A 26,790-nucleotide genomic window follows, 5' to 3' on the forward strand; every position below is an offset into this window, starting at 1 on the left:
GATGGGCTGAAGCGAGGATCTTCTTGGGAGATTGTGCCAGAGCCAAATCAGTGCCAGGGCGTTTCCCCTCATGTTCCTCCTGGCGGTCCCTTTACTGTCATTATGGGACTCCTAGTTTTATTCCCTGGTTCCTTCCCACGGGCTTCCATCTGTCCTTGCTCTTTACACCCTCTGGGTGTGTTGGATGTAGGCACCCCCAACTATCTTAGCCAACCTATGTGTATCCTTTCTGATCCTGTGAGGTGCCTGCCACCCTTATCTCCCCATGAGAAGTGAGGGTGCCTGTCACCTCACAGGATCAGGTCCTCAAGACCAGATCCTCAGCTGGTGTAAATCAACGTCTCGCCATTGTGATCAGTCCCTCCAGGCTATCAACTTCATTTCCCTATGTGAATATGCCATGTTTTTTCTAAGTTGAATATCAGTTGAATATCACTCCAGCTTGGGTGGCTATTTCAGAGGTGGGCTGGCTGTTTATTACATTGCGTTTCAGGAGCGAGAGTCTGTACTGTGCTTCTTAGAGGCGCGATGCACAACTCGCATCCCAGGGGGAGGTGGGCAAAGGTGACTTTACGCCACCTTTGTGCCCTCCCAAGCCTGGGCTGCCCTGGATCTGGAGAAGGCCCCAGCGTAACTTTGGATAGCCTTGGGGACCTGTTTAAGTGATGGCTGCCAGCACAGCGTTTCTCAGAATCCAGGTAGGCCTACCCCCAAACACTCCTCGTACCCCCTTCCCTGGCATGACCTCTGTGCCAAAGCTTGCAAGGGTGTCCTCAGAAGGCAGCCCTTATGGCTGTCTGTCAGAGAGCCTGCACTAGGATAGTATCCTTCCCCAGCTAGAATCAGGAGTTTGAGGGTCCCCTTAAGCCCCTTTATCTGGCACAAAGGAGCTGGAATGGGACGAGGCTCTGACCCCGGATGAGTTTGGATTCCTGGGACCAGATGCTCAGCTGATGTCAATTGGCACAGCGCCATTGAAATGATACCAGCTCGAAATCTGGCCCCAAATTTTGATTTGACAGATTTGCCTCATTTCATGCGACCTTCTAGTTAAAGATGAACCGGCAGACATTTTAATGTCTTGTTTCTTGTTGTCCGAAACACAAATTGACACGGCACACTTTGTTCAATTGTCTGCAACACTATCACTTAAAGAAAATGCTTTATGCTCTTTTAACGCTGCAATTTAGTGTCCATAAACTTGCCAACGTAACCTAACTGCCTATATCTAATGAAATGCGTTCATAATATCGCTTGCTGGTTATTGCGACTGGTAGATGCGCCTTTATCTTTTGAGGCTCGTTGATTATGCCCCAAAAATTGCAACTGATTTTCACCTACTCAGGTGCAAGAATAATAAATGCCACTCGCCTACTCTTGCCCCTAGCTCCATTGCAGACACTGTAGGGAACATAAAACATTGCAGGCCATTAGTAAATTTATAAAACACAATAAGAAGCTAAGGAAACACCAGGGGTCAGATCCTCAGCTGATGTAATATTGTAGCTCCTACACCAGCGAGGTTCTGGCCCAATAAATCTGTGTCTGCAGTGTTGCCAACCCCAAGTGTTTAAAAATTAGCATCCGCCTCCCCAAAATCAAAAGATTTGCTTAACACCCTTGAGATTTAAAAAAAACAATCGTAACTGTTGGGTTCTTTTGTATTTGTTTTCTGATTTTTGAGCCTTTAGGGTTCCCATTTTCAAGCTTTTCTCAGCAGCTATGGGAGCCAGAAATTCCTTTTCTCTCCCCCGCCCCCTTAAATTCCCACGTAATCAGATGCCTCCAGGATGGGGGTCTGTAAGGAAGGAAATATCATAAGCTTCAAAATAAGATTGAGACGGTAACAGTGTTGTGTACTGTGTGCTGGTCTCTGATTGCAAACTGTGTATCCCTCAAGATTAAGAGCCCTGATTTAGGGATCCAGAAATTCAGCGCTCAGTGGCTGCTGGCCGTAGGGAAGGCTGATCCCTATGCCAAGTGGGAAATCTCCCACTTCCCTGGGCCAGAGGCTGCTGAATTGGGTAGTGAGTTGGCAGCTGTCTTTCGCAGATCAGTTGGAGGAGGGGCAGGGAGAATCATCTTAGCCTGAGCTTAACAAACAGAAAATAAAATGAGATGGCTGGGAAAGAATAACGGAGGGGGGTGGCCGGACAGTGACCAAGCAGGGAGAAGCCCAGAGAGCCTTCCTTTTCACAAACACCCCCCAGACCAGAGCCCAGACCCCTTGGTGTCCTTGCACTCTCCCAGCAACTCCGCTTCAGAGAAGCATTCGTTCCCCGCTGGCTCTGCGTCAGTGGGTGGGTGGGGAAGGGCTGAAGGCCCCGAGGTTCAGTGATGCTGCACCACAAGAGGCAAGAGGCTCTAAGTCTCTCTCCTACACATGGCGTATCTTCCTGGGGCTGACCATGATCCAGCCCCGAATCTTCAAGGGGCTGTTCCTGAAAGGTGTCAGCTGCCTCTCATGTGCTGGGAATCGAGTGCAGGGGAGAGACTAAAGGAGACTCTCTATTCTTTGCACAGCATGACCTAGGGGCAGGCCAGAATCACAGCCCAGGCAGGATGCTACCAGCAGACCAGGAAGCAGCCTGTGTGGGGCTGCTGTGTATTCCTCCAGCCCTACCTACTCATGAGTGGGTGGAATGGGGCAGGGAGTGGGCAGAGCCATGGCTTCACCCCCCTCAGTGTACCAGCTCTTCCAGGGAAGTACGCTGCACCAGGGATAGGCTTGGAGCAGGGTGAGACCTGGAGGCAGATTGTGACTGTCTGAGACAGCACATTGCCCCTTGCTTGACTGAATCCTGTGTGTGTGAATATATCTTGCCTATGTGAGCATTCCCCTTGGCAACGGGGCTGTTCATGCTAGGTGGTAGGACTGGGTCATTTTATTAACGCACCCGAGAGTGAGCTGTGCTTCCAAAAGGACAGGAACACCTGCCATAACAGGCGCACCGAGTAACAATCACTTAAAAAGTGCTCTTGGTACAGAGGACTCCGGCCGCAATCTGTACTCTAAACAGAGGATCAAAATGTGGTTTCTCACGGAAATCCAGACAGGCAAGGAATTAAAAATATAGCCCTAAAGGGTTATGTCCCTCTAAGTGCACTTAAATTCATATGCATACCCTTGATGTCTGTCTGAAGTTGGATAGTTTGATATAGTGGATGTATAAATACATCCACTTCCAGTGAGTGATTTCTGCAAATCCTGTTTTGATAAGGTCTTAAATCTGCTGAGATCAGAGCATAACATTCCCTTGTAGCTTCAATGCTAGGTGAAAACTGTGCTTGCCAATTCCTTCTTTATTTTTTTCTTCTCTGCTTCAGAATTGTAAGATGCTGCCGTAAATCTTTGCGGCTGTTATAAGCACAGAATTTCAAATGAAAATTGAGCCAAATACGACACTGGTGTAAAAACTAGACTGACACCACTGGAATTGCACTCTGTTTATTCCCTATCTGGATTCAGGCCTATTCTGGTCATTTCCATTTTAATAATTGTTGCACTCTATCTGTCTATCTCGTAGCTTTAAGAGCTTGAGATGAATGTTCTGCAATAACTTGTGTGCTGGATCAAATATGTTTCCTAGAACAGAAGTACAGCCAATATAAAATTCTCCATCACTGTATTGTCCCTACAGTAGATGATTCATAGGCATTTTACTGGAATGAATCACTAAAGGATTTGGTAATATAACTAATGATATTAAATCTATTTAAAGAAGCCGCTGTAGAATGACTGTACTTCAGTTGTGAATACTATTTGTTGGGTTGCTCTTGTACTCTGATTGTTATATTGACAAGTATGTCTATGTACAGAGCTGGTTGCAAATTTTTATTGTTTTGTTTTGTTTTAAACAAAAAGTGCTTTTTCAACTAACAATGATGGCAGTGTTTATGAGAACATTTCCCATTTTTTTGTCCAAATGTTTCAGCTTTTGGTTGTAAACCCCCAAACAGCAAAGATATCAGTTTTTGGCAGCCAAACATAAAACAAGTTCAGTTTTGGTTTTCAAAAACAAAATTCAAGTTTTGGCTTTTTGACAAAAACCTGAAAAATGTTCATTTTCTTGCTTTGGTTTGTTTTTCTTCAGGAAATAAAGTATGTTACTCCCTGGCTCTGTGTGTTAATGGAGTCATTCTTCTTTGCTGGTTTTATCAGAACTACATAGTACGGGGTACACACTGCATTGTTGGTTTTACTGGGATTGTACCATTACATGGTGTATGAGATTAACATGCTACAGGAGTGTTTGATCCTTAAACGATTATGTGATTTTTTTGTTGTTGTTTTAGAAATCTATTCTCTGAAGAATATATCTGAGTGGAAATGCGCTCTGGAAAAATCCCTTAATGATGCAGCAAAATTTCCTCTTCCAATGGAAGTATTCAAGGTAAAAGAGATCCATTTATTCTTTAATTACAGAGCCACCAATGAATAAATACATCAAGGAGTGAATAGCATCTTGTGTTTAACTCTGCTAGGAGAGCGATGCTCTAGTAGGTCATGCTGCAAAAAAGTCACACGTGAGATTGTTGCATAAGCTGAAATAAAAGGGTTTTGTTGTTCTGCAGATTTTCCATTTGGAAAATTGACTCCTTCCAGTCAAAAATTATTATAGGAGTAGGGCGTGCTTGGCATTGTTTTCTCCCACATCATTTTTTAAAGCACGTTGCTATGTAAGGCCTGTGCAAAAGACAACACTTATGTTCCACTTCTGTCTTCAAAGTAGGGTTTAAGTGGGATTTAAGAACATAGGAATTGCCAGACTGGATCAGACCCAAGATCCATCTAGTCCAGTATCCGGTCTCCAGCACGAAAGGAAGGTGGAGGAACCCTGAAGTCTGTCCCCCACCCCCACTTATCTCATCTTGGTCTACAATAGTCAGAGATTGGTTTCAGCCCCAAAGCACAAGATTTAAAATCCCTTACAAAAATTTTGTTGTCAGTGATTATGATGACTCTGGATAGTCTTGATTTTGCCATATAAATATCCAGTCTCTTAAATCCCTGGCCTCAGGTACTTCCTGTGGCAGTGTGTTCCAGTTTTTATCAGTTTTGAATTTCCCACCTTTTACTTTAATAGAAGATCCCATTCTTGTTGTGTAATGAGACAGGGAGAACAGAAGCGCCCCGTCTACCTTCTCTAGACCATTCATAACTGTGTATAATTTTAACATGTCCCCGCTTATCCATTGTCTGGGCGAACTGTCCCAGTCTGTCAGCCTCTCTTCACAGGAACCTAGGATCATTCTTGTCACTTGTCTCTGAACTCCTTCCAGTTCTGCAATATCATGTTTTAGTTGGGTTGACCAGTAGGGCTCACGGTACGACCAGGGGTTCAAAGTCCTTGTATTGGCCCTCTGCACTGGGGTAGGTTTCACCCTACTGTTGGTAAAATCCTTTCAGAAACTTTGTTCTTCTATTGTGTTTATCCCAAGCAGCAATGGTCTCAAGGTGCAGTGGGGGAGGTCTAGGTTGGATATAAGGAAACACTATTTCAATAGGCGGGATGGGTTCCTTAGGGAGGTAGTGGAATCTCCATCCTTAGAGGTTAATGCCCGGCTTGACAAAGCCCTGGCTGGGATGATTAGTTGGGGATTGGTCCTGCTTTGAGCAGGGGATTGGACTAGATGACCTCCTGAGATCCCTTCCAACCCTGATATTCTATGATTCTAAATTGCACATTCCAGGTTCAATCCGGCTCCCAGAGAAGTCAATGGAGAAATCCCATTGATTTTAATGAGAGCGAGATCAGACCATGCAGGGGCGATTAATAGCCGGCCATACATGTCGTGCAAAGAATATTTTGTGCTCACCCTCTCTTGAGTCAGCATTAATTTTTTTGGTGATCTAAACTGGTGCCACTAGTGCCATTATTGTAATACTCTGGATTTCAAGAGTATCTTCCATCTGAAGACCAAAAGGTACGTCACAAACACTGAGGGAAGCATTGTTAGTTCCATTGCTCAGCTAGAAGGATTGGAACGTAGAGATAAAATGCTGTTCTAAGTCTGTGGAAGAGGTATGCTGGTGATAGGTGCAATCAGAAGGCCTGAAAGTTATAGGCTAGAGAGTCCAGATGGTCGTACTGCCATATCTGTGCCATGACCACCCAGTCCCTCTCTCCTCATTTTGCCTTCCTTCGGCTGATAACATACTGGTTTGAGTGAATTTTGTCAGACTGTCTCATGGAGCCTGTTAGCAGCTGTGCACTGCATCTCCTAGCAAATCTGCTGCATCCCTTCCTTCATCATTGCATATTCCCCTGCTTCCCCCTCTCCTATTCGCCAACATTTTAAATATAGGTTTCGTCATTACTCTCTGTGGGGGTGAAATTCACCACTGTGCAGCGAGTCAGTACAAGACCAGTGCACCACTCACATCCTACTGCGTCCCCAAAATAGGGGTTACATGGGTGCTAAGCAATTAAAGATGGGTGGCGCCTGCCCCTTGCACTGGGATGACTTTTACTCTGTTGGTGATGTTAGGAAGAACTTTCTACATATAAGGGTAGTTAAGGACTGGAATAAGCTTCCCAGAGAGGTTGTGGAATCCCCATCACTGGAGGTTTTTAAAAACAAGTTGGACAAACACCTGTCAGGGATGATCTAGGTTTACTTTGTCCTGCCTCAGCGCAGAGGGCTGGACTAGATGACCTGTTAAGGTCCCTTCCAGTCTTCATTTCTATAATTCTGTGCCCTTTAAGGAAATGGTTTACATTTTATTTATTTGCTAGGAAAGACAGCCACTTTGTGCTTTTCTGCTGACAATAACACCTAGTTCTTATATAGCACTTTTCATTGGTAGATCTCCAGGTACTTTACAAAGGAGCACAGTATAATTATCCCCATTTTACAGATCAGAGACTGAGGCAGTGAGAGGGGATGTGACTTGCCAAAGATGTCACAGCAGGCCAGTGACAGAGCCAGGAATAGAAGCCAGCTCTTGTGAGTCCAAGGCTCTACCCACTAGACCACACCGCCTGCTCAATCTCCCATCCTTTATTTTCACTTTCCAGAGACAGCTGCAGCCAACTCCCCAGGAAGGGTTCAGGGCTCTGTGGTCCAACTAAGAAGCACTATAATTAGAACAATTTTATTCAAAACTCTTTGGGTGAAATCCACATCTGGCCGATGGCTCATACAACACCAGTGCTCATTGAAGTCCCATTTATGCCCTATTTTGAGACTATAACCAGGACTTCAGGGGTGCATAGGCCTCACGTTGCCTGTCTGCACAAAGGTGATGTCCAGTCACTGTGCCAATATTACTAACGGTTCTGACTATACACTTTTTGTTTAATTTAACTGTCTGAAGGTCAAAACATGGTGGTGCTAGGGTTAGACCACAAAGATGTGATGCTGATACTTAATTTCTATTCCTGATCATATTCCATGTATGAAAGAGTGCAGAATATTCCTGGCAAGGCACAAAAAAAACTTTATTGAATTTACTCCGTCTGGCTGTTGGATCCTCTCTTCTCAGCATACAAACTTATGTCTGCTTACTTTCATTATGGCATCAGGACTGTGTTTTTAGATTCAGTAAGTCCCACTTTTGAGGTGCCTTGTGGTGGGAGATTGCTGGGATGCAGAGCAATGCAAAGCACAGTGAATTGACTAAGATGAGCATTGCTTTGGGACTGAACACAAAGAAGGGCAAAAACCACAGGTGCATTTTGTTTCGTCAAACCAAACCCAGGGTAAGGTGTAGGTCAGCCCTGTCTTCTCTAAGCCCCTGATTCTGGGCATCAGTGGTGCGGGGGTTGGATAAATATTTCTGCTCCAGGCCCATTTCTTGTTTCAGTTGCAAATAAGTGAAGCACAGGGTGGTTTTTGTTTTTCTTTGAAAATGCCACCGTCAGTCAGGCATCTGCTTTGCAAAACCAGAGAGACTCATGTCTGGGTCTCATTTTATGTCAGTCTCCAAAACTGGGGGTGAGAAGAGGCAACATTTGATTGTAAGGGGCCAGGTCAGAGTAGCTCTGTTGAAGTCACTTACGTCAGTGAAGTTACTCCACTGATGACTAGCTGATGATCTGGCCTAAGGTTCTGATGTGGGTCCATTTCTGCTTCTGTGAGAGTCAATTGCAGAACTCCCATTGATTTCAGCAGGAGCAGTATTTTGAAGCCTATCTTCATTCTTTCTTTTCTATTATTTTCCTTTGGTTTTATTTTATTACTATTATTTTAAAATAATGTCTGAAATCCTGGCCCCTCTGAAATCAATGGGGAGTTTTTCCATTCAGGTCAGTGGAGCTGGGATTTCATAACACCTGGGCATGAGGACAAGATGAATCTGGCTGACAAAAGCTTGTGTTTCATTTACTCAGCCAATAGGTCCAGAACTCCTTCATTCAAAACACACCAAGCCTGATCCTCCTCTCCTACATTGCTTTTACGCTGGCGTAACTCCATTGATGTTACTCCTGATTTACACCAGCGTAAGGATGAGGAGGATCAGGCCCATTGTCTAAATGTCTGGTACAAGAATCTTTTAATTAAGCAATAAGACCGCAGAGTTTGCGTGGTTTGAGAATGTCCTGCCGCTGGTGAGGACTTGGGCATGAACTAAAAAAAGCCTGCAGCTGCCCCAGCTGGTGATGTGTGCATCTGCTCCTGTGAGCTAAGCAGTGTCTGACTTGGCTGCTCCTTAGATAAGAGACCTCCAAGGAAAACCTTAGATACTCAAAAATGTGGTGGTGGTGATCCAGAAGGTGTCGTTCTTCACTGAAAGTCGGAGGAGAACTAATTCCTCCCCACGGTGCAACAGGGCTCCGTGGTGCTATAGCTGTCAGCTGTTAAATGAGCTGTAAAATAGAGATCTTGCAATTGTTAAAGATCCGGGGGCATTTCTGCAAAAGTGGAAGTGACTGCTCTGGTGTACTTGGTAAATTGCGGTTTGGGTAATTATATTCCATCAACTCTGATCCAGCAAAGCACTTAAGCATGTCTTTAACTTTAAGCACACGGGTAATCCAGTTGAAGTCAATGCATAAAGTTAAGGATATGCTTAAGTGCTTTGCAGGGTTGGGGTCTAAATTACTTTTTCAGTTTCCGTTGTGCACATGTGGGCGGTGGGTAAACGACTCGTTGGGGGAGGCTAGCCTCGGCTCCTCCCCCTCTGCCCCTCCCCTTCCACTCCCACCTCGCCTGCTGGAGCCCAGAGCACCCCCACGGTGGCTGCTGGCCCCCCAGCCCCAGGGCGCCAGAGGTCTCCCAGCCCTGGAGCACTGGGCGGGCAGCTTGGTCCCAGCGCCCTTATGCAGTGTTTTATCCACTAGGAAACACTGCTTCTCTACTACAAATAGGGTGCAAAATATTACCCTTTCCTATCTGGTGATGTTTTACATGCGTCTTGTACTGTCATTTGGCACAGATGTTGCGTATGGTTTGTAAAATGCTATGGGATCCTTTGGGAGGAAACGGATATAACTGCCAGGGAATATTCTGAGTATTTTACTACTAAACGTAGTGCTTGGCAAGCCAAGCCTAGAACAGGCTGTATGAAGAAATATTTTGCAAAAAAAGCTTTAATAACGTTTTCACTACAGTACGTTCCTTTTTTTACTGTAGGAAAATATACTGATCCTTTAGAAAACCAACACCCCCGAAATAGATGAAAATGTCAAAGAAGGATGGGATTTTCAAAGTTGCCTGTGTGAATTACCCAAAACTGGCTTGAGTGCAAGGCTCGTGCTCCTAAATCTCTTGGGCATCTTTGAAAAGCCACCCTACAGTTTTTACAGGCAGTGTGTTTAGTGAGATCAAGCATAGACAGGGACTTGGCCACTTTGCCTTTAACTTGGATTGTTGTCTTTGGTATGTCATCTACAGTTAGACTGCAGAGACCGGTGACTGTCATGCTGAGCAGTATCGTCTCATTGTTTTCTCGTACTCCCCATCTGCCTGTCTGTATCCATCTGTGGTCTCTTGTGTTATACTTTGATTGTAAGCTCCTTGGGGCAGGCACTGTCTTTTTATTCTCTGGGTGTACACCCCGTAGCACAGTGGAGGCTTGGTCCATGACTAGAGCTCCTAGACACTGCGCTAATACAAATAATAATAAATAATCTGACCCCTTTGTACCTCAGAGTCTCCACGTGTAACTTGGGGCAAGAGCACCAGTATTGTTCTTTCCTCATTTGTGCTTGCTGACCGCTCAGCCTGCAAATTGTCTGAGTACCTGTCTGAAGAGGAAATTCCGGTTGGTAGCTGACTCTTTAATCTAGCAGACAAAGACACAACAAGATCCAACAGCTGGAAGCTGAAGCTAGACAAATTCAGACAAGAAACAAGTCACACGTTACTAACAGTGATGCGAATTAGCCACTGAAATGTTTTGCCGAGGGATATGTTGGGTTCTCCATCACTTGAAGTCTTTGGGGCAGATCCCTCCCTGCTGGTGTACAGTTTATACCAATGTAGGATCTGCCCCCTTTTTATCAAGACCGGATATATTTTAAAAGGAGATGCATTAGCTCAACTGGAAGTTACTGGCTTTAATGCAGGAATTACTGGGTGAAATTCTACCATCTGTGTTATGCAGGAAGTCAGGCTAGTTGATCATAAAGGTACGGTCCCTTCTGGCCTTAAAATCTATGAATTTTTGAGTGCTAAAAATGAAGCCCCTTTTAAAAATCACATCCAATCTGTATAGTTTGGATAAAACGATGGATGAGCATCAGATGCAAAGTACTAGAAGCATTTAAACATGGAGGAGAGAGAGATTATTTAGGTTGGAGCAGGCTGCTGGAATTAGTTTATTTAAAACTTTTAAATGATTTGGATTCATCAAATTATACCCATAGCTGGACCACAGTAACTGGATGATCTTATTCCTGCTCCCTTTGGGCTTCTATCCCCATACCTTCCAATGGTTGGTTATACTCACTTGCTCCATGTTAGACTGGCAGTTCTCTGGGGCAGGTACCACCGCTTCTATGTGTTTGTGCGGCATCTAGCACAGTGGGTCCCTGATTCTGACTGTGGTCTTCGGACGCTACCACTGTCCCAGCAATGGTAATAATCAATACCTTGGGTAATGGGATGAACTTTTAAGAAAGGATCATATAGGATTCTCCTAAGGCCAGGAGTGGAAGCACCACCCCTTATGATGAGAGCTGGGTGAAAAAATTCAAAATCTGGGATTTCAGTGACACCTTTAGTTAGAATTTAAATGTTTTTAAAGTGGGGGAATATTATTTTTAACCCCCCCCCTTCCCCCTCCCCCAGTTTTATGGCGTTTTTCTTCCAAAAAAGGTGCAAAATTATCCCAATATTTTTCATGATAATTTCAATTTGGTTTTTTGACCAGCTCTTCTTGAGAAGTTGAAAAGTAAGCGAGACCCAGCTTAGGGTCTGGAGGGGGACAATCCTGGATGGAAGCAGGGGATGGACTAGAAGACCTTAATAGGTTTTTCCTTCTCAGACTCCCATAATAGCACGGCATGTGTTGCTGCCGCTGGTTAAAGCGGACGTGCTTTGGTTTAACTTGGAAGCCGAACTTGCATGTAAGCATTTCCCTGCTCCCCGAGCGCTGATTGCGTGGCTGGCGTTTGCGATGCATGCTGTGCTTTAATAACCTGCTCGTCGCCATTTTGCTGCAGCCTGCCAGGGTTTTTATACTCCATCTGTTCCTTCGCATCCATAACTCTCATCAGCCTTCTGGTGGGATCCTTAACTTTCTGACTGCTATTTGCATGGCTGCTAGACGCTGTGCATAGACTCACCCTGCTAATCCCTTACATTTGATCCGCTTCTGTCTCAGCTCCTTAAATCTCGTTACCTTTGTATGTAATATGGCTAGGGCCTTACCAAATTCACGGTCCATTTTGGTCAATTTCACGGCCATGGGATTTTTAAAAAGGTAGATTTCATGATTTCAGCGATTTAAATCTGAAATTTCACGGTGTTGTAATTGTAAAATTACCAAAAGGACTTGTGGGGGGGGAGTCGCAAGATTATTGTCGGGGGGGGTTGCGGTACGGCGACCCTTACTTCTGCGCGGCTGCTGGCGGTGGCTCTGCCTTCAGAGCTGGGCGGCTGGAGAGCGGCGACTGCTGGCCGGGAGCCCAGCTCTGAAGGCAGAGCCACCGCCAGCAGCGCAGAAGTAAGGATGGCCGGGTTTGGTGTTGCCACCCTGACTTCTGCGCTGCTGCCTGCAGAGCTGGGCTCTCAGTCAGCGGCTGCTGCTCTCCAGCTGCCCAGCTCTGAAGGCCGCAGCGCAGAGGTAAGGGTGGCAGGGTACGGCATTGCCACCCTTACTTCTGTGCAAATGCTGGCAGGGCGCTGCCTTCAGAGCCGGGCGCCCGGCCAACAGCTGCCGCTCTCTGGCTGCCCAGCTCTGAAAGCAGCAGTGCAGAAGTAAGGTGGCAATACCGTGACCCCCCTAAAATAACCTTACGACCCCTCTGCAACTCCCTTTTGGGTCAGGACTCCCAATTTGAGAAACACTGGTCTCCTCCGTGAAATCTGTATAGTATAGGGTAAAAGCACGCACAAGACCAGATGGCCATGAATTTTGTAGGGCCCTAAATATGGCTAATCACACTATCTTAAAGTGCCTTATCAACTTACAACCCTTCACCCCTTCCAGGAGCAAGGTTGGCTTTGTAGCTAAGGCACTGGACTGTGACTCAAGAGATTTGGATTTCAGTTCCTGCATCTGCTGTAGGCTTCTTGTGGAACCTTGGACAAGTCTCTTAACCTCTCTATGGCTCAGTTCTTACAGATAGGGATAATAACACGTCCCTACCTAAGTGCATTAATATTTGTGAGGCACCCAGATGCCGTGGGGATGAGAGCCATGTAAGTACCTAGACAGATAAAATGCAGCCACCTCTGGGGTGACCTGTGGCTTTGTACAGCAGCGCCACACAACAGTCCAGGGTAAGCAATGAAGAAAAATACAAGTGAAATTCTGGAGGGAATTCGTGTACGGCAGAACATAACTTCCTGACTTGGAGTGAGATTCTGCATGACGACTGCACATATAGTCCATCCCACCCTCCCCCGGCTTTGCTTTTTAACACACACCCTTTTCTTTTACTAATGAACATCAGTGGTGGCTCAGCCAGCCAGAGGTTAATGAGGTGGAGTGGCCTAATGTACTGCTGATAGAACTGGGCCCGGGGAAATGCCAGCGTTCAGTCTCTGACACTGACTTGCTGTATGTCTTTGGCCATGTCACTAGTGCACATGTTTTCTGACTGGGATGTTTAACAGTGTGCACCTAGAACCAGATTCTTCTCTCAGTTACAGTGGTGTAAATTTGGAGTAAAGCTATTGACTTTAGTGGAATTACTCTGATTTATGAGATAAATGAGAGCAGAATCTGGCCCTTAACTATAGATGTAGTCATCTAAATAGATTGCTAATGATGCTGAACACCCACAGCTCCCATTGACATTAGTGGGCCTCTTCTGACCTTACTTACTCTGCTGTATCCCATTAACTTCAGCAGAGTTACTCCTGATTTACACCTTTAGAGGTGAGGGGAGAATTGGCTCAAATGAATTGCTGTGAGTGCTCAGTACATTTTAAAAGTCCAGCTACTTAAAAGTCCAGATACCTAAATATGGATTTGGGGGCCTCGTTGTAGACACTCTAGTTAGAAAAATTTGGCAGGAATTTCTGTGCATCTCAACTTTCCCATCTGTAAAGTGGGGATAATACATATTACATAGCGAGGATTCATTAGTGAATGGCTGCAAAGAGATTGGGTTGGCTGGAGGTTCCTAACCCTCTACTTTTGCTTGAAGGCAGTAACAGGTACGTAGGTGAGTGTCTTTTTAACTCTTGCTCTGCTTTCTACGTTTCCACCATCCAGAAGAATCTTAGAACCTGGGAGTGAGGGAATATTTGCCTGGATGCATTTTATGCCATCTGCATCAGGCAGAGGGATAAAGCAAAGGTGTTCTGTATTTAAGAGTTAGAATGGCTACTCTGCAATGTGGCTGTTTCTATGGTAACTATTTTTTTATTGAACAGGGGAGGCCTAAAATACCGAAGACTAAATTTGGCCCTCAGATGTAGCCATAAGGTTCCACGGATTTTGAGTCACACATCAGAGGGCAGAATTGGGTTCAGACAGCTTAACAGTTACTTCTGCTGGGGAGGGGGGTCATAATATCTCAAATAATTTCCCCCTCCCACACTAAATTTTAGTTTCTTCCCAGCACTGCCTGTCAAACCAGCAAGCCCCAGCTTCTGCTGTCTCTTTTCCCCTGTTGTGTGTCCACACGGAAATCTCTCCACATTTAGAAAAGGACGTTGAATTGCAAACAAGCCCAATTCATGTGGAAATAAAGCAGAGGTCTGCATTTGGGAGGGCTCTTTTTTGTCAATTAAAAAGAAAGGCATGATTCCTGTGGAGACAGCTTAGAGATCCTTCTTATCATGACTCCTTCTGTCCTTAACTGAACATCACACATGAACTTAAGGAATCAATCCTGAAGCACTTACATGAGAGGAAAGTGATCAGGAACAGTCAGCATGGATTCACCAAGGGAAGGTCATGCCTGACTAATCTAATCACCTTCTATGATGAGATTACTGGTTCTGTGAATGAAGGGAAAGCAGTGGATGTATTGTTTCTTGACTTTAGCAAAGCTTTTGACATGGTCTCCCATAGTATTCTTGTCAGCAAGTTAAAGAAGTATGGGCTGGATGAATGCACTATAAGGTGGATAGAAAGTTGGCTAGATTGTCGGGCTCAACGGGTAGTGATCAATGGCTCCATGTCTAGTTGGCAGCCGGTGTCAAGTGGAGTGCCCCAGGGGTTGGTCCTGGGGCCGGTTTTGTTCAATATCTTCATAAATGATCTGGAGGATGGTGTGGATTGCACTCTCAGCAAATTTGCGGATGATACTAAACTAGGAGGAGTGGTAGATACGCTGGAGGGCAGGGATAGGATACAGAGGGACCTAGACAAATTGGAGGATTGGGTCAAAAGAAATCTGATGAGGTTCAATAAGGATAAGTGCAGGGTCCTGCACTTAGGACGGAAGAACCCAATGCACAGCTACAGACTAGGGACCGAATGGCTCGGCAGCAGTTCTGCGGAAAAGGACCTAGGGGTGACAGTGGACGAGAAGCTGGATATGAGTCAGCAGTGTGCCCTTGTTGCCAAGAAGGCTAATGGCATTTTGGGATGTATAAGTAGGGGCATAGCGAGCAGATTGAGGGACGTGATCGTTCCCCTCTATTCGACATTGGTGAGGCCTCATCTGGAGTACTGTGTCCAGTTTTGGGCCCCACACTACAAGAAGGATGTGGATAAATTGGAGAGAGTCCAGCGAAGGGCAACAAAAATGATTAGGGGTGTGGAACACATGACTTATGAGGAGAGGCTGAGGGAACTGGGATTGTTTAGTCTGCAGAAGAGAAGAATGAGGGGGGATTTGATAGCTGCTTTCAACTACCTGAGAGGTGGTTCCAGAGAGGATGGTTCTAGACTATTCTCAGTGGTAGAAGAGGACAGGACAAGGAGTAATGGTCTCAAGTTGCAGTGGGGGAGGGTTAGGTTGGATATTAGGAAAAACTTTTTCACTATGAGGGTGGTGAAACACTGGAATGCGTTACCTAGGGAGGTGGTAGAATCTCCTTCCTTAGAAGTTTTGAAGGTCAGGCTTGACAAAGCCCTGGCTGGGATGATTTAATTGGGGATTGGTCCTGCTTTGAGCAGGGGGTTGGACTAGATGACCTCCTGAGGTCCCTTCCAACCCTGATATTCTATGATTCTATGAACTGTCTGCTTAAAATAGGGTGACCAGACAGCAAGTGTGAAAAATTGGGACAGGGGATGTGGGGGGTAATAGGATCCTATATAAGAAAAAGACCCCAAAATCGGGACTGTCCCTATAAAATTGAGACATCTGGTCACCCTAGTTTAAAATTAGATTATTGGAAACACCCAGTTCCCAGGGGCACCGAGAAAAACGTTGGGAGGAACATATTATTGAAAAGTAAGAACAAAAATACAATCTGTGATAAAAAAATATGGGGATCTAATTCTGCCCCTCTCTTCAAGCAGCCTAAACCAGGGTGAGGTTTTACTGAAGGCCTAAAGAGTTAGGTTAACCTAACTTTCACTGGTGTGTGAAAAAGCCACACCCCTGAGTGATGTAGTGAAGCCAAATTTACCCCTGGTGTAGACAGCGCTAGGTTGATGGAAGAATTTTTCCGTCGATCTAGGTACCGCCTCTCATGGAGGGGGATTAACGGCAACCCCTTCCATTGCTGTAGTGAGTGGCTACACTAAAGTGTTACTTTGGTCCAGCTGTCGCTGTGCCCCTGTAGCAATAAAGTGTGGACACAGGCAAAGTCTTTAGTGTTTTACACCAGTGCAACTGGCGGAAGGGAGAGAAGAATCAGGCTCATCATTCGTTTACTCATTTTTGTTCAGTGTGGAGGTCACCCTGGATCCAGTCACTTTGGAAATGTTCAGTATCAAAACCCAGTTCTGAATTCCGCAATTGGCCCCTATCTTCATGCTGGACCCTGAATCAAAGTCCTGGATCTGATAGCCCAGAGCTTGGGAGTGTTTGAAATCAGAATCTGAATTTTGTATTTTGAGCTCCTCTCTAGCTTGCTGTATAAACATCTGCATCCATTATTCCAAACGCCGGGCCAAACTGTGGTTTATCATTGTATCCAGGCAGCAGCAGAAAGGACTCTGAATGTGGTTGTGTATTTGCAAAATGGGTGCACTCCTCAAAATTTGTGAGAGCAGCTAGAGTAGCCAGCTCAAAATATGGCTTTGGGTAACATTTTAAAAATGTCTAAGTAGCTTAGGTGCTTAAGTCTCATTTCCAAATGTGATTTAGGAGCTTACATCTTTCAACAAGAATTAGACACCCAAGTGCCTAATGGCTAGATGTCCAAAGGTATTTAGGCATCTACAAAAGTGCCTAAGTGAGTTAGGCTTCTAACACCCATTGAAAGTCACTGGCTTCCAATGGGAGTCAGGCACTTAGTATTTACAAAAGAGCTTTAGCAGGTTAAGTGCCTAATTCCCATTGGACAGTGACTTCCAATGGGCATTAGGAGTCTAACTCACTTAGGCACTAAATCATTTAGGCTCCTGTTATAAAGGTACTTGCAGCATTCGAACTGGGTGTGGGTAATAAACCCTACTTTCAAAGTGAGTGAGTGATTGGATCCAGGATTATCTCCACAATGAACAGGTGGGGACACCCAGGAGCAAATTTCTTTATTCCTAAAGAAGGGGATGGGGCATTTGGACTCCTGGATTCTGTTCCCAATTCAGTCAGGGACTTGGTGTGGGACTGGTGACTGGTCACTTCACCTCTCACAGCGTCGAATCCTGCAGCTCTATGGGCATGTAAACCAGGGATTATACTGCACATGAACGAGGAGAGGCTTGGTTAACTAATGATTGCAAAGCAATCTGAGATCCTCCACTGAGAGGCGCTGCAACAGCGTGTTTCATAGTAAGGGGCAGCCCACTGTTACGATGATTACTCAAATGTAGCTTTGGACTGCCATCTTTCCAACAACGCAAAGGATCAGGGTCTTAGCACGTTGGAAGATTTGCAAATGCATCTGCTGTGCTCGCCCTAGACGCCAGCGAGAACGCGGTTCAGTTTAATTGCTTCTTGAGATTCGCTGTGAGATTCATTACAGCTCTGGCTACTCCTGAGGTGGTTCAGACTGTAGGTGACGGGCTTTCTTTCATTCAGCAGAGGTTCTGTAATTTACCATTCATAACTCAGGAACTCTGTTGTAGGCCGTAATCGCTCACGTTAGAAATCATTCCCCTTTGAATGAGCTACTGCCCTGCTTGTACCATGTTAATTCTCTGGGCTCGGGCTGCTGAGGAGAAATTGCACTCGGAGGGAAGGAATTTTGCAGCATCTTAGTGGGTTGGCAGTTTCACACCCATCAACCCCCACCTCGCCGCTGCACCCCTCTTCTGTGGTAAACGCTGAGGGGACGTTTCCATTCTGAGCCCTATATACAGGCCATATAACTTGGTGGGCCAAATCCTCATCTGTCTAGCTCCATTACAGTCCGTGGGGTGAGCAATTGCTCTGCCGTGGGAGTAAAGGTTCATAGTCTGGCTCATACATAAATGGGGGGAATAAAATGTCGGAAACGGCCAAAGACATCTCCGCCCCCACCCCTTCTTGGGCCAGGTTCTGATAGCCGTAGTCACCTGGAATAGATGGGAATCTGCTCCCCCGGATTGCTGGCAGCTTCCCTCACGCTTCAGCTCAAGCATGTGCTTTGGATTCTCAGCTGTTGAACCTTGTAAAATAATAATAAAGGGCCGGATTCTGCCACCCTTCATCACAGTAGTGTCCGTTGTGCTCCTGGGACAGCATAATGACGGGCCATCTCTCACTCAGGGCAGACTCCAAAGGTGAAGCCAGACAAAGGGCGGGAGAGGAAACAGAGACATGAAGTCACTTGCCCAAGGTCACGCAGCAGAGCCAGGAATTAAAACCCAGTCTCCCGAGCTGTAGCATAGTGCCGGATCTGCTAGCCCCCACTGCTTTCCAGGAAGTGAGCCCTTTCTTCATACATCCCAAACTCCCACTGCAGAGGGCATCCGTTTTGGGAGAACGAGGAGCTCCTAATGAGGATTTAAATATAAGAAAGGTACCTAAAACACTCGGTCTTCCTTATAGAAGGAAATAAACCAAGAGAGAGAACACAGTGTGGAATGACTAGGAGAGTCCTGTTTTTTCTGTTTAACGTGGCACATTGTGTAGCAGTGTGAAAACAGGAATGAGAGAGCAGTTCATTATGCAGTGTATCAGTTTGAGACTAATACTAATTAAAAGCTTTCCTTTCACTTCAGTGAAACCTGTTCTTGGAAATTATGTCAGTTAATTGGAGTTTTGAAGAGCAGCATATGCCATAGCCTAGCCAATTCCCGGTGGCCCAAAGCAGTCAGAGCACTGGGACTGGAGGACTGTGTTTTGGATCCTTCCTTTCCCCCCACCCTGCTATTGTTGTGGTGAAAGTGTGTGGTTTAAGACATTTTTCATAAATATTGTTATTGTGTAACAAACTTCCAGGGGAGATCAGGTGAATCCAGAGTCTAACTGGCTTTAGGGGTGATGCAAATGTCATCAGAATGACATTCCACAGTGACACCCCTTTTTACTCCCAAATCCCTATGCAACTGTTGAACAAAACAAATCAGCCCCCTCCCAGCCCCCGCTTCCTCCCCAAAAACCCTCTACCGTATGTAGAGTTTTGACCCCAAAAAGAAAGAAATACCAGAGACTCCATGAAGTCCACTAGGGACTTCACTATTGGTATTGATTTTACATGGAAGATGCTGAGACATTAAGGTGCTCAGACATTAAGGTGCTGGGCTGCAAAATAAGATCCGAAGTGCTGTTGAAACAAAACTATGCTATGTATCATTAGACTTTTACAGAGTTGTTCTTTCTGTTGAATTAATTTTGTCTTTAAGAAAGCAACAACAAAAACTAGCTATAGAAAACTCAACTCCAGAAATAGATGCAGATAAAAATGATTCTCAATAGGATATAGGTATTTAGGCCCCAATCAGCAAAATACTTAAACATGGATTTAACTTTAAGCATATGAGCAACCCCCTTTGAGATCAGTGGGACTACTCACTTATTCAAAGTAAAGCACATGCTTAAGTGCTTTGCTGGATCTGGACTTTCAAAATATTTCGACGCTGTATATCCCAGATCTGGGGGAAGGTGTTGCAGTCCAAACCTAGTTCCCAAGTGCACATTTTGCAAATGATCCCTGTCTATATACTCTGAAGCAAATGGTTGGGGCATTCAAAACATAGAAACGAACTTCGTGGCTGGACCCTGTGTCTGTAACAGGCCAAACCAAAATCCTCAGTCCAAATGCTTCTAAACTTTGGGGGTTTTGAAATTTAGATCTGGACTCGGGTCTGAATTTTGCAACCGCGCCCATCTCTAATTGAAACATTCAGTGGCAAAGCTGATGATTTTGGTGGTGATGACGATATGCATTTCTGAAGCATCCATCATACGCTCTAGGCACTATTTACACAGGGCCAGATTCTGCTACCCTTACTCTTGTAAAGTAGTTGCCTTACTCCATGAGCAATCCCATTGAAGCAATGGGGCTGATCCCAGAATAAAATATTGCTCACTGTAAGGCTGGTAGAATTGGGACGTCACCCTCTTTGTGGGCTAGATTGTGCTATTAGAACTGAGCAGGACTGGCCCCTTGCCAGAGGGGATGATAACTACCATACATGAGTAAGCATCTCAAGTCACTGCCTCTCTGTGCCACAGTTTCCCCATCTGTAAAATGGAGATAAAGATACTGTCCTCCTTTGTAAAGCACTTTGAGATCTATGGGTGAAAAGCGCTAGATAAGCACTAGGCTTTATTGTTAATGGTTAAAATATACAGCCAGAGGCTAGAACTCCTGAGTTCTGTTCCTTTCCCTGCCATTAATTTACTGTGTAGCTTTAAGCAATTAATTTAGCCTTCGGCAGTTTCCTTATCTGCAAAATGGAGAAAATAATATCTACCCTGCAGTGAGACTAAATCCATTAATGTTTTTTAGAGTGCTTTGAGATCCTCTGATGAAAGGTACTATAGAAGTGCAAAGCAAGATTAAAACACTGATTCCTCCGTCTCTCCTGAAGCTTGTAAAACCCTTCTTTCAATGTCACTAGAAACATAAGTTCCCCAAAATAGAAACTGTTAAATCCGTAAGTAAAGACAGTTCTAGGGGGAAAAAATGACATACTACTTTGAATCAATATAAAACCACTTTAAGACAAGAATATAACCTGTAGCGGTGAATGTAGAAGGGAATGGCATTGCCAAGTACTATTAGATAGAAGTAGGTTTTCTCCATGCAATTTGGAGTCCAGCACATTTTTTTTAAAGTGAAACAATACGTCTTATCACAGGAGATGTACTGGCTAATGGACTGATGGTTCGGAAATACTATTTTACCACAGAAAGGAGATCACTCTTGAGCTAATAAAACTGAAACGTGATCCTTAATCCAATGTGGTCCTAGGGCTTCTACTTGTGATGTCCTTTGTTTAGGATATAGGTGTCTAAATCATGGGAACAAGGCTTGCCTGCTCCTTGCAAAGGATACATTAGTGTTTAGCACCGTCCCAGTTTGGGGTCTGAGGTTGAGAGTTTAAAAGCCAATTAAGGCATTTGAACACCCAAATTAATTCCCTAGGTCGCTGGGCAAACCTCTCCATCAATCGTTCATGCACAGGCCAGCAAATCAGGGTGTCTGTTTAGGTCCAGATTCAGCCACCCATATTCACATAGTCTCTTTTTCCACTGAAATCTTCTCCTTGCAGAGTAAGGTACTGCTCAGCCTGAGTAAGATAATGTTATTTGATCACTTCTCAGACTTTACAAACCTTGTACCACTCCTGTGAAGTAGGGACGGACTAATATCTCCATTTTATTCATGGAGGACAGAGGTACAGAGACACTAGGTGACCCCGCCAAAGATCACGTAGCAAGCCTTTGGCAGAGCAAGGAATTGAATGTGGATCTTCCAAATCCCAGCCTAAAGCTGTAACCACTGGCGCCATCCTTCCTGTTAGACTGGTAGACTCTGGCCCTTAGTGGATTTAGTGTTTGTGAAGGGCGCTGCCCTGGGGACAGAAGTCCTTTACTTAAGCACAGACCAGGTATAGTGCTGGCTGGCTTCCCCGCGCTGTCCTGTAAACGTGCTACCTTGCTGCCCACCTTTCGGGATCTGAGGACTTGTTCTGTCTCCATGGCCTATTCTGTCTGGCTGAGGGGGGCCAGCTGGAGTGGTGACTTTTGGGAAACCTTGTTGAAATCATGTGTGGCTGTAGGGCCAGGTTGTTGCCACTCCTGTGCTGGTCTGCAAGCTGTGGGCCGGACGAAGGATCCATCCATCCCTCCAGCTCTTGTGATGCTGCACGGAGGTCAGCCACAATCCCGGGGTCTGCATTTCCTGAATGCCTTCACCAGAGCTAGGCTCGCCAAAGGGGCAGGGGCATGGCCCCTACCCTCTTCTGTACCATCCAGCAGAGTTGGATGGGCACTAATGACCACAGGCAGTTTTGCTGAGTCAGCCAGAGTGTCCCAACTGCTGTGTGATCCCTTCGTGCCCACCTTGTGTGGCTTAACATAGCCCTAAGGCAGTAATATGTGGTCTCGTTGCCTGGCTTTTAAAATAAATGGCTGTCATCTAGTACTGTCCCTTGTCTCAACTGTAGAGAGCCTGAATAAGGTCACTGGGCCTAATTTTGAGTTACCTGTGTTTGGTCAGGGTCAGAGTGGGGGATGGGTTAAGGTCTCTTTAAAGTTGTGTTCGTGCTTCCTGTGTTCTCTTGTCACATAGGAACTTGCCTAGCCGGTTGTATAAATTTAGAGCAGCCTGCGGGCTGCTCTCCTTCACGTCTCCCCCATGGGCCTTGGGAAATGGAGAATAGCTCTAGGGCAGTGCACTCTGGCCACACCCCTGACACATTCCCCTGTTACAATGCCCAGTCTGCCCCCCAGGCTGAGGGGCTAGGAACAGGGCTGGCGTAGATCCCTTACACCAGATGCGGGGACCCCTGCACAGGCGACATTCTATCCATCTCTGTCCCATTTAAGATCCTGTTATGCTGCCAGGCCAGCACAGAAGCACCTTTGTGAAAATGAGAATCTAGCTGCTCACCGTCATGAGCCGCCAACATCCACTGAGAAATTTCAGGTGACGTCAGTGGAAGCTGTGGCTGTTTAAGGAATGAAAGATTTGGCCTCGAATATCCATCTTATGGGATCCAAGCATTAGTATGGGATCCTTTCATTCTCTTGCCTATTCTGGTCTGCCTTAAAAGTTTGTACTTGGTTTCTTTCTTTTGTTAGGAAAACTGTCCACCCGGAGAAAGCAATCAAAGCCACAGAGCAACATATGAATTAGGCAATACAGGCAGATTCATTACTTCAGGCAAATGTACCTCTTGTAAAATAAAATGCTGGGGCACTTGGTTCTCATAAATGCTGAGTCTGTGGCCGGTATCGCTGATATGCAGGTTTGCTTGTTTCCCATATATATGCATAGGATCATGCTGATTTGAGGAGTCACTTCTTCACAGTGGGGATGAAGCTGGAGGCGGTGGACATGAGGGAACCCTCTAATATCTGTCCTGCATCAGTGACTAAGGTGAGCTCTTGCAAGTGGGACTGAAAATACCATGCTGGCCCCAAACTTATAGGTTAATAACCACCCATGGTTAATAATCCTGTTTAAATGACTGTCCAGTGGAATTTCATTAGCTGGAGGTCAGACTAATAAAAGTGCATTAAAAAAAATCCTTGCACTTCACCTTACTTTCGCCTAATGGATCATCTATGTATTTTTATTGTGTTAGTTGGCATGGGGTGATATCTCCCTTAGACCTACACGTTGGGGGGACCCTGTGTGCAGATCTCTCCCCCCACACAAGGAAGAGGGGACTGGGCTGCCCATGCAACATCATCTCACTTTGCCCTTCCCTGGCCATACAGAAGCTATTCTGCCTATCAAGGCAACCACATCAGATGAGGGGGCAGGATAGGGCGGGGACAGGGAGTATGGATGTTTTCTCCCTCCTGCCCAATAAAGCTGGTACAGCATTGGTGGTCACATACACATTCCGTAGGGAAAGGGAGTGGGAGGTGTAGGGGCTTGCACCCCTAAATCATGCTAAAACCTCTTTCCTTATCCACTCGCCTCTGACCCCGGAAAAAGGAGCACATCCTCATGCTTGCGTAGAGTCCCAGAACAACAGACACGCCCATTCGTTCTGCAGTCCCTTGTATGTCAGCAGCGAACAGGTGCTTTTCAGGCCAAATTACTGACCAGGGACTGATCTGTTAAAATGGCACCTCACACCCGCATTGCCTTTTCTGGTTAGGTTGTGTCACCATTGAGGTTCTCCAAGGCCCACGCTGGTAGCTAAGAATATTTGCACTACCCATGCAATGCCAGAAACAGCTGGCATGCCCGCTGAGCATCTGTCTGCACTATCTAGCTGATGGCCCTTCTAGCAGGCAACAAGGCCACCACCGCCTGGTAATTAAAGAAGAGCTAAACCTTGCCTGTCTGCACGTGAGCTGTGCAGCGTAAGCAGCTGAGAGGAGCTGGCTTGGGAACTCACTACACTTTCTTTATGAGTGTTCTACCCTCTCTCTCCTACCAATATAAAAGCCCTGCCCACAACCATGCTGGACACACCTCCTTCCTACTGCCTTAGCCAGTTCACTCCTTTTGCGTAGGCAGAGCGAGTGGCAGTGAGCGGCAGGGCCCAATCCTGCACCTTTAAGTCAGTGCCATTGATTTTGGCGGATGCAGGATCAAGCCCCAGGCACGCATGAAGGGGAAAGAGACTCCTTGCCCCTTCCAACCTCCAGTCCAGGATGAGCCAGGATTTGTTTCTAGCAAATTCAGTTGGTGAGCAGCCCCAGACTCTTAGATGGTGCAGAAACATTAGCAAATATGTTATCATCCCTCTTAACTGGTCTGGTAAAAGTCATTGCCACAAGGCTTCAGATAACACACTTCAGCCCAGGTTCTGCCCACATGTGAGGTCCCAGGCATGTCAGCTCAAGCTGAGTGTGTCCCTTGGTAACTATGATGTGACACAACAGGTTCCAAAGGACAGCACGAAGTCCCGAGCCCTTTGAATCCTGCTTTCACCCTCTTTTGAGTGGGAGAGAAAGTGGTGCATAGCCTTTGCTGGCTCTCTGCCTACAGATGAGTTTCACCCACACTGCGGACATGATCAATACAACTCCTAGTTCCATCCCTTGCAATGGAGTTTCAGGAGCCTATTTCGACTGTCTATGCTGATAAATGAACCCTCCTGGCTGATACCTGCACATCAAGCTATGGAGAATTATGCTGACAACCAAATATGTTGTTTTACCCCAATGTGGTGTGCTTTACCGTAAATTAACAGTGGCCTGTTTTCTTCCCTTCAGGTTTTTAACAATCATTATTTACAAGTGACCATTGATGACCTGAGACCCGAACCCAGCAAAATCTCAATGCTCTGCCATGCTGATTCCTTAGGGATCTTACCAGTACAATGGTGCCTTAAAAACGGAGTCAATCTCACACCTCCTAAGGGTCTGTATTATGCATTTTGATGGTCGGTATTTTGATATTGTTTTACCCCTAACAAAAGACAAACTGGCTCTCTTGATGCCTTTAAAAATCGCATTCCAATTTATATTGGAAGATAGAAGTGCTAATTGTCTGGAAAAAATTACAATAAATGAAATGGGCCAAATCCACAGCTGGAGTAAATTGGAGGAGCTGATGAGCTGGTCCTATAAATGGTTTTATTTATTGACGTGCATTATGTGCTGTACTGAAGTTGATTAAAAAGCGTAATGTCCTGGGACCGACACAGCTAAAACAACACAGAATATAATGAATTCTTGTAACATGGATCTTTATAATACTCAACACCTTCACGGTGCTGTATGAAAATTGAAGGCCATATTATGCTCCCCTCATTACTGTATCCAGAGAGGAAGGATAGTCCAGTGGTTAGGGTGAATTGGGGGTTCAAATCTTTCCCCTCTCACATATTTCCTGTTTGGACTTGGGCAGGTCATTTAGCATCTCTGTGCGTTAATTCCCCATCTGTAAAATGGGGCTAATAGCATTGCCCTGCCAAACACGGGTGTAGTGAAGATACATTTAACATTGTGAGGTGCTCAGATAATATGGCAAGTAGCTAAGGGAAATTGATAATGAGTGGTCCATGGATATAAAAGGGGCCATTCTGCAGGTCCGGGGGGTGGGGGTACTGCGGCACAAAGAAGTTATCTGCCCAAGAACACACAATACATTGGTGGGAGAATGAGGATTGGAAGACAAAAGAAACACTTGCAACAAAATCTGAGAACTTTCAATTGGAGCTTTTTCATTTTGCTTCAACTCTGATAAATGGTTCCAGTTTTAGAAAACCTTGGAAAGGGGGTAATTTTTGAAACTCCAAAGTCCATCTACTTCAGTACAAGATCAGCCATAATGCTGCAATTTTTTTTTTTTTTTTTGCTAAAATTGATATTCTGGTGGCCGCAAAAAACCACTTGAGACAAAATTGTAATTTTTTTTCACCATAACATCTGGTGGGTGTGAGGTTTATTTAAATTTGAAATAAAAGGCTGCTGCATGCTAGCCTGTAAGCTGCTGTTCCATTGTCACACTAACAGGGTTAGGGGGTTAAAACTCTGCTTCTAGTGGGTTTACCCATACAAGGTACTGGGCACAGATCCAACAAAAACCCTTCAGCATATGCTTAATCTGAAGCCCACGCTGAAGTCAGTGGCAGCTGTATACTCACATCTGCAGACAGAATGTATCCTCTTCTGTTCTGCTAGCTCTAGGGGGAACGAGTGCGGCCTCTTGGCACTGATTTCAATACTGCTTGACACCAAGGTGCGTGCTTAAGTGTTCGCAAATGTTTGTTAGGAAAACTATTTCCTCAAAGAATGGTTTAGTTTCATATAGGGCCTGAGCCAAAACCATTATCTCTAGTTTTCCATTTGTATTACAGGACCCTAGCATCATAAGCACTGAACAGACACATTGCCAAGCTGTCCCCCAAGGAGCCTATGGTCTAATTAGATAAGGCAAACTGAGGCACAGAACAGTGAAGTAACTTGCCCAAGGACTCATATTAGGTCACTGGCAGTGCCAGAACCCAGGTCCCCTGATTCCACTGCACCACAGTTATCAGCTTCACTGCTCATAAATCTTGGCATTTGCCCATAGCCACCCCATTCTTGACCAAGT

The 26,790-nt window shown here is 45.4% G+C and overlaps 1 protein-coding gene across 3 annotated transcripts in view; it reads left to right on the top strand.

The window, feature by feature from the left end:
- Positions 1-26,790, top strand: part of SFMBT2 (Scm like with four mbt domains 2) — a 194,804-nt gene that overhangs the window by 101,926 nt on the left and 66,088 nt on the right. For all 3 annotated transcript variants that reach the window (XM_077836919.1, XM_077836910.1, XM_077836926.1), the window contains exons 7-9: positions 4,297-4,394; positions 23,062-23,163; positions 24,963-25,110. In XM_077836919.1, the coding sequence (XP_077693045.1) occupies positions 4,297-4,394; positions 23,062-23,163; positions 24,963-25,110 (348 nt within the window). The remainder of the gene's footprint in view (positions 1-4,296; positions 4,395-23,061; positions 23,164-24,962; positions 25,111-26,790) is intronic.

This window comes from Eretmochelys imbricata, chromosome 1 (genome assembly GCF_965152235.1).
Source record: "Eretmochelys imbricata isolate rEreImb1 chromosome 1, rEreImb1.hap1, whole genome shotgun sequence".
Classification (NCBI taxonomy): domain Eukaryota; kingdom Metazoa; phylum Chordata; order Testudines; family Cheloniidae; genus Eretmochelys; species Eretmochelys imbricata.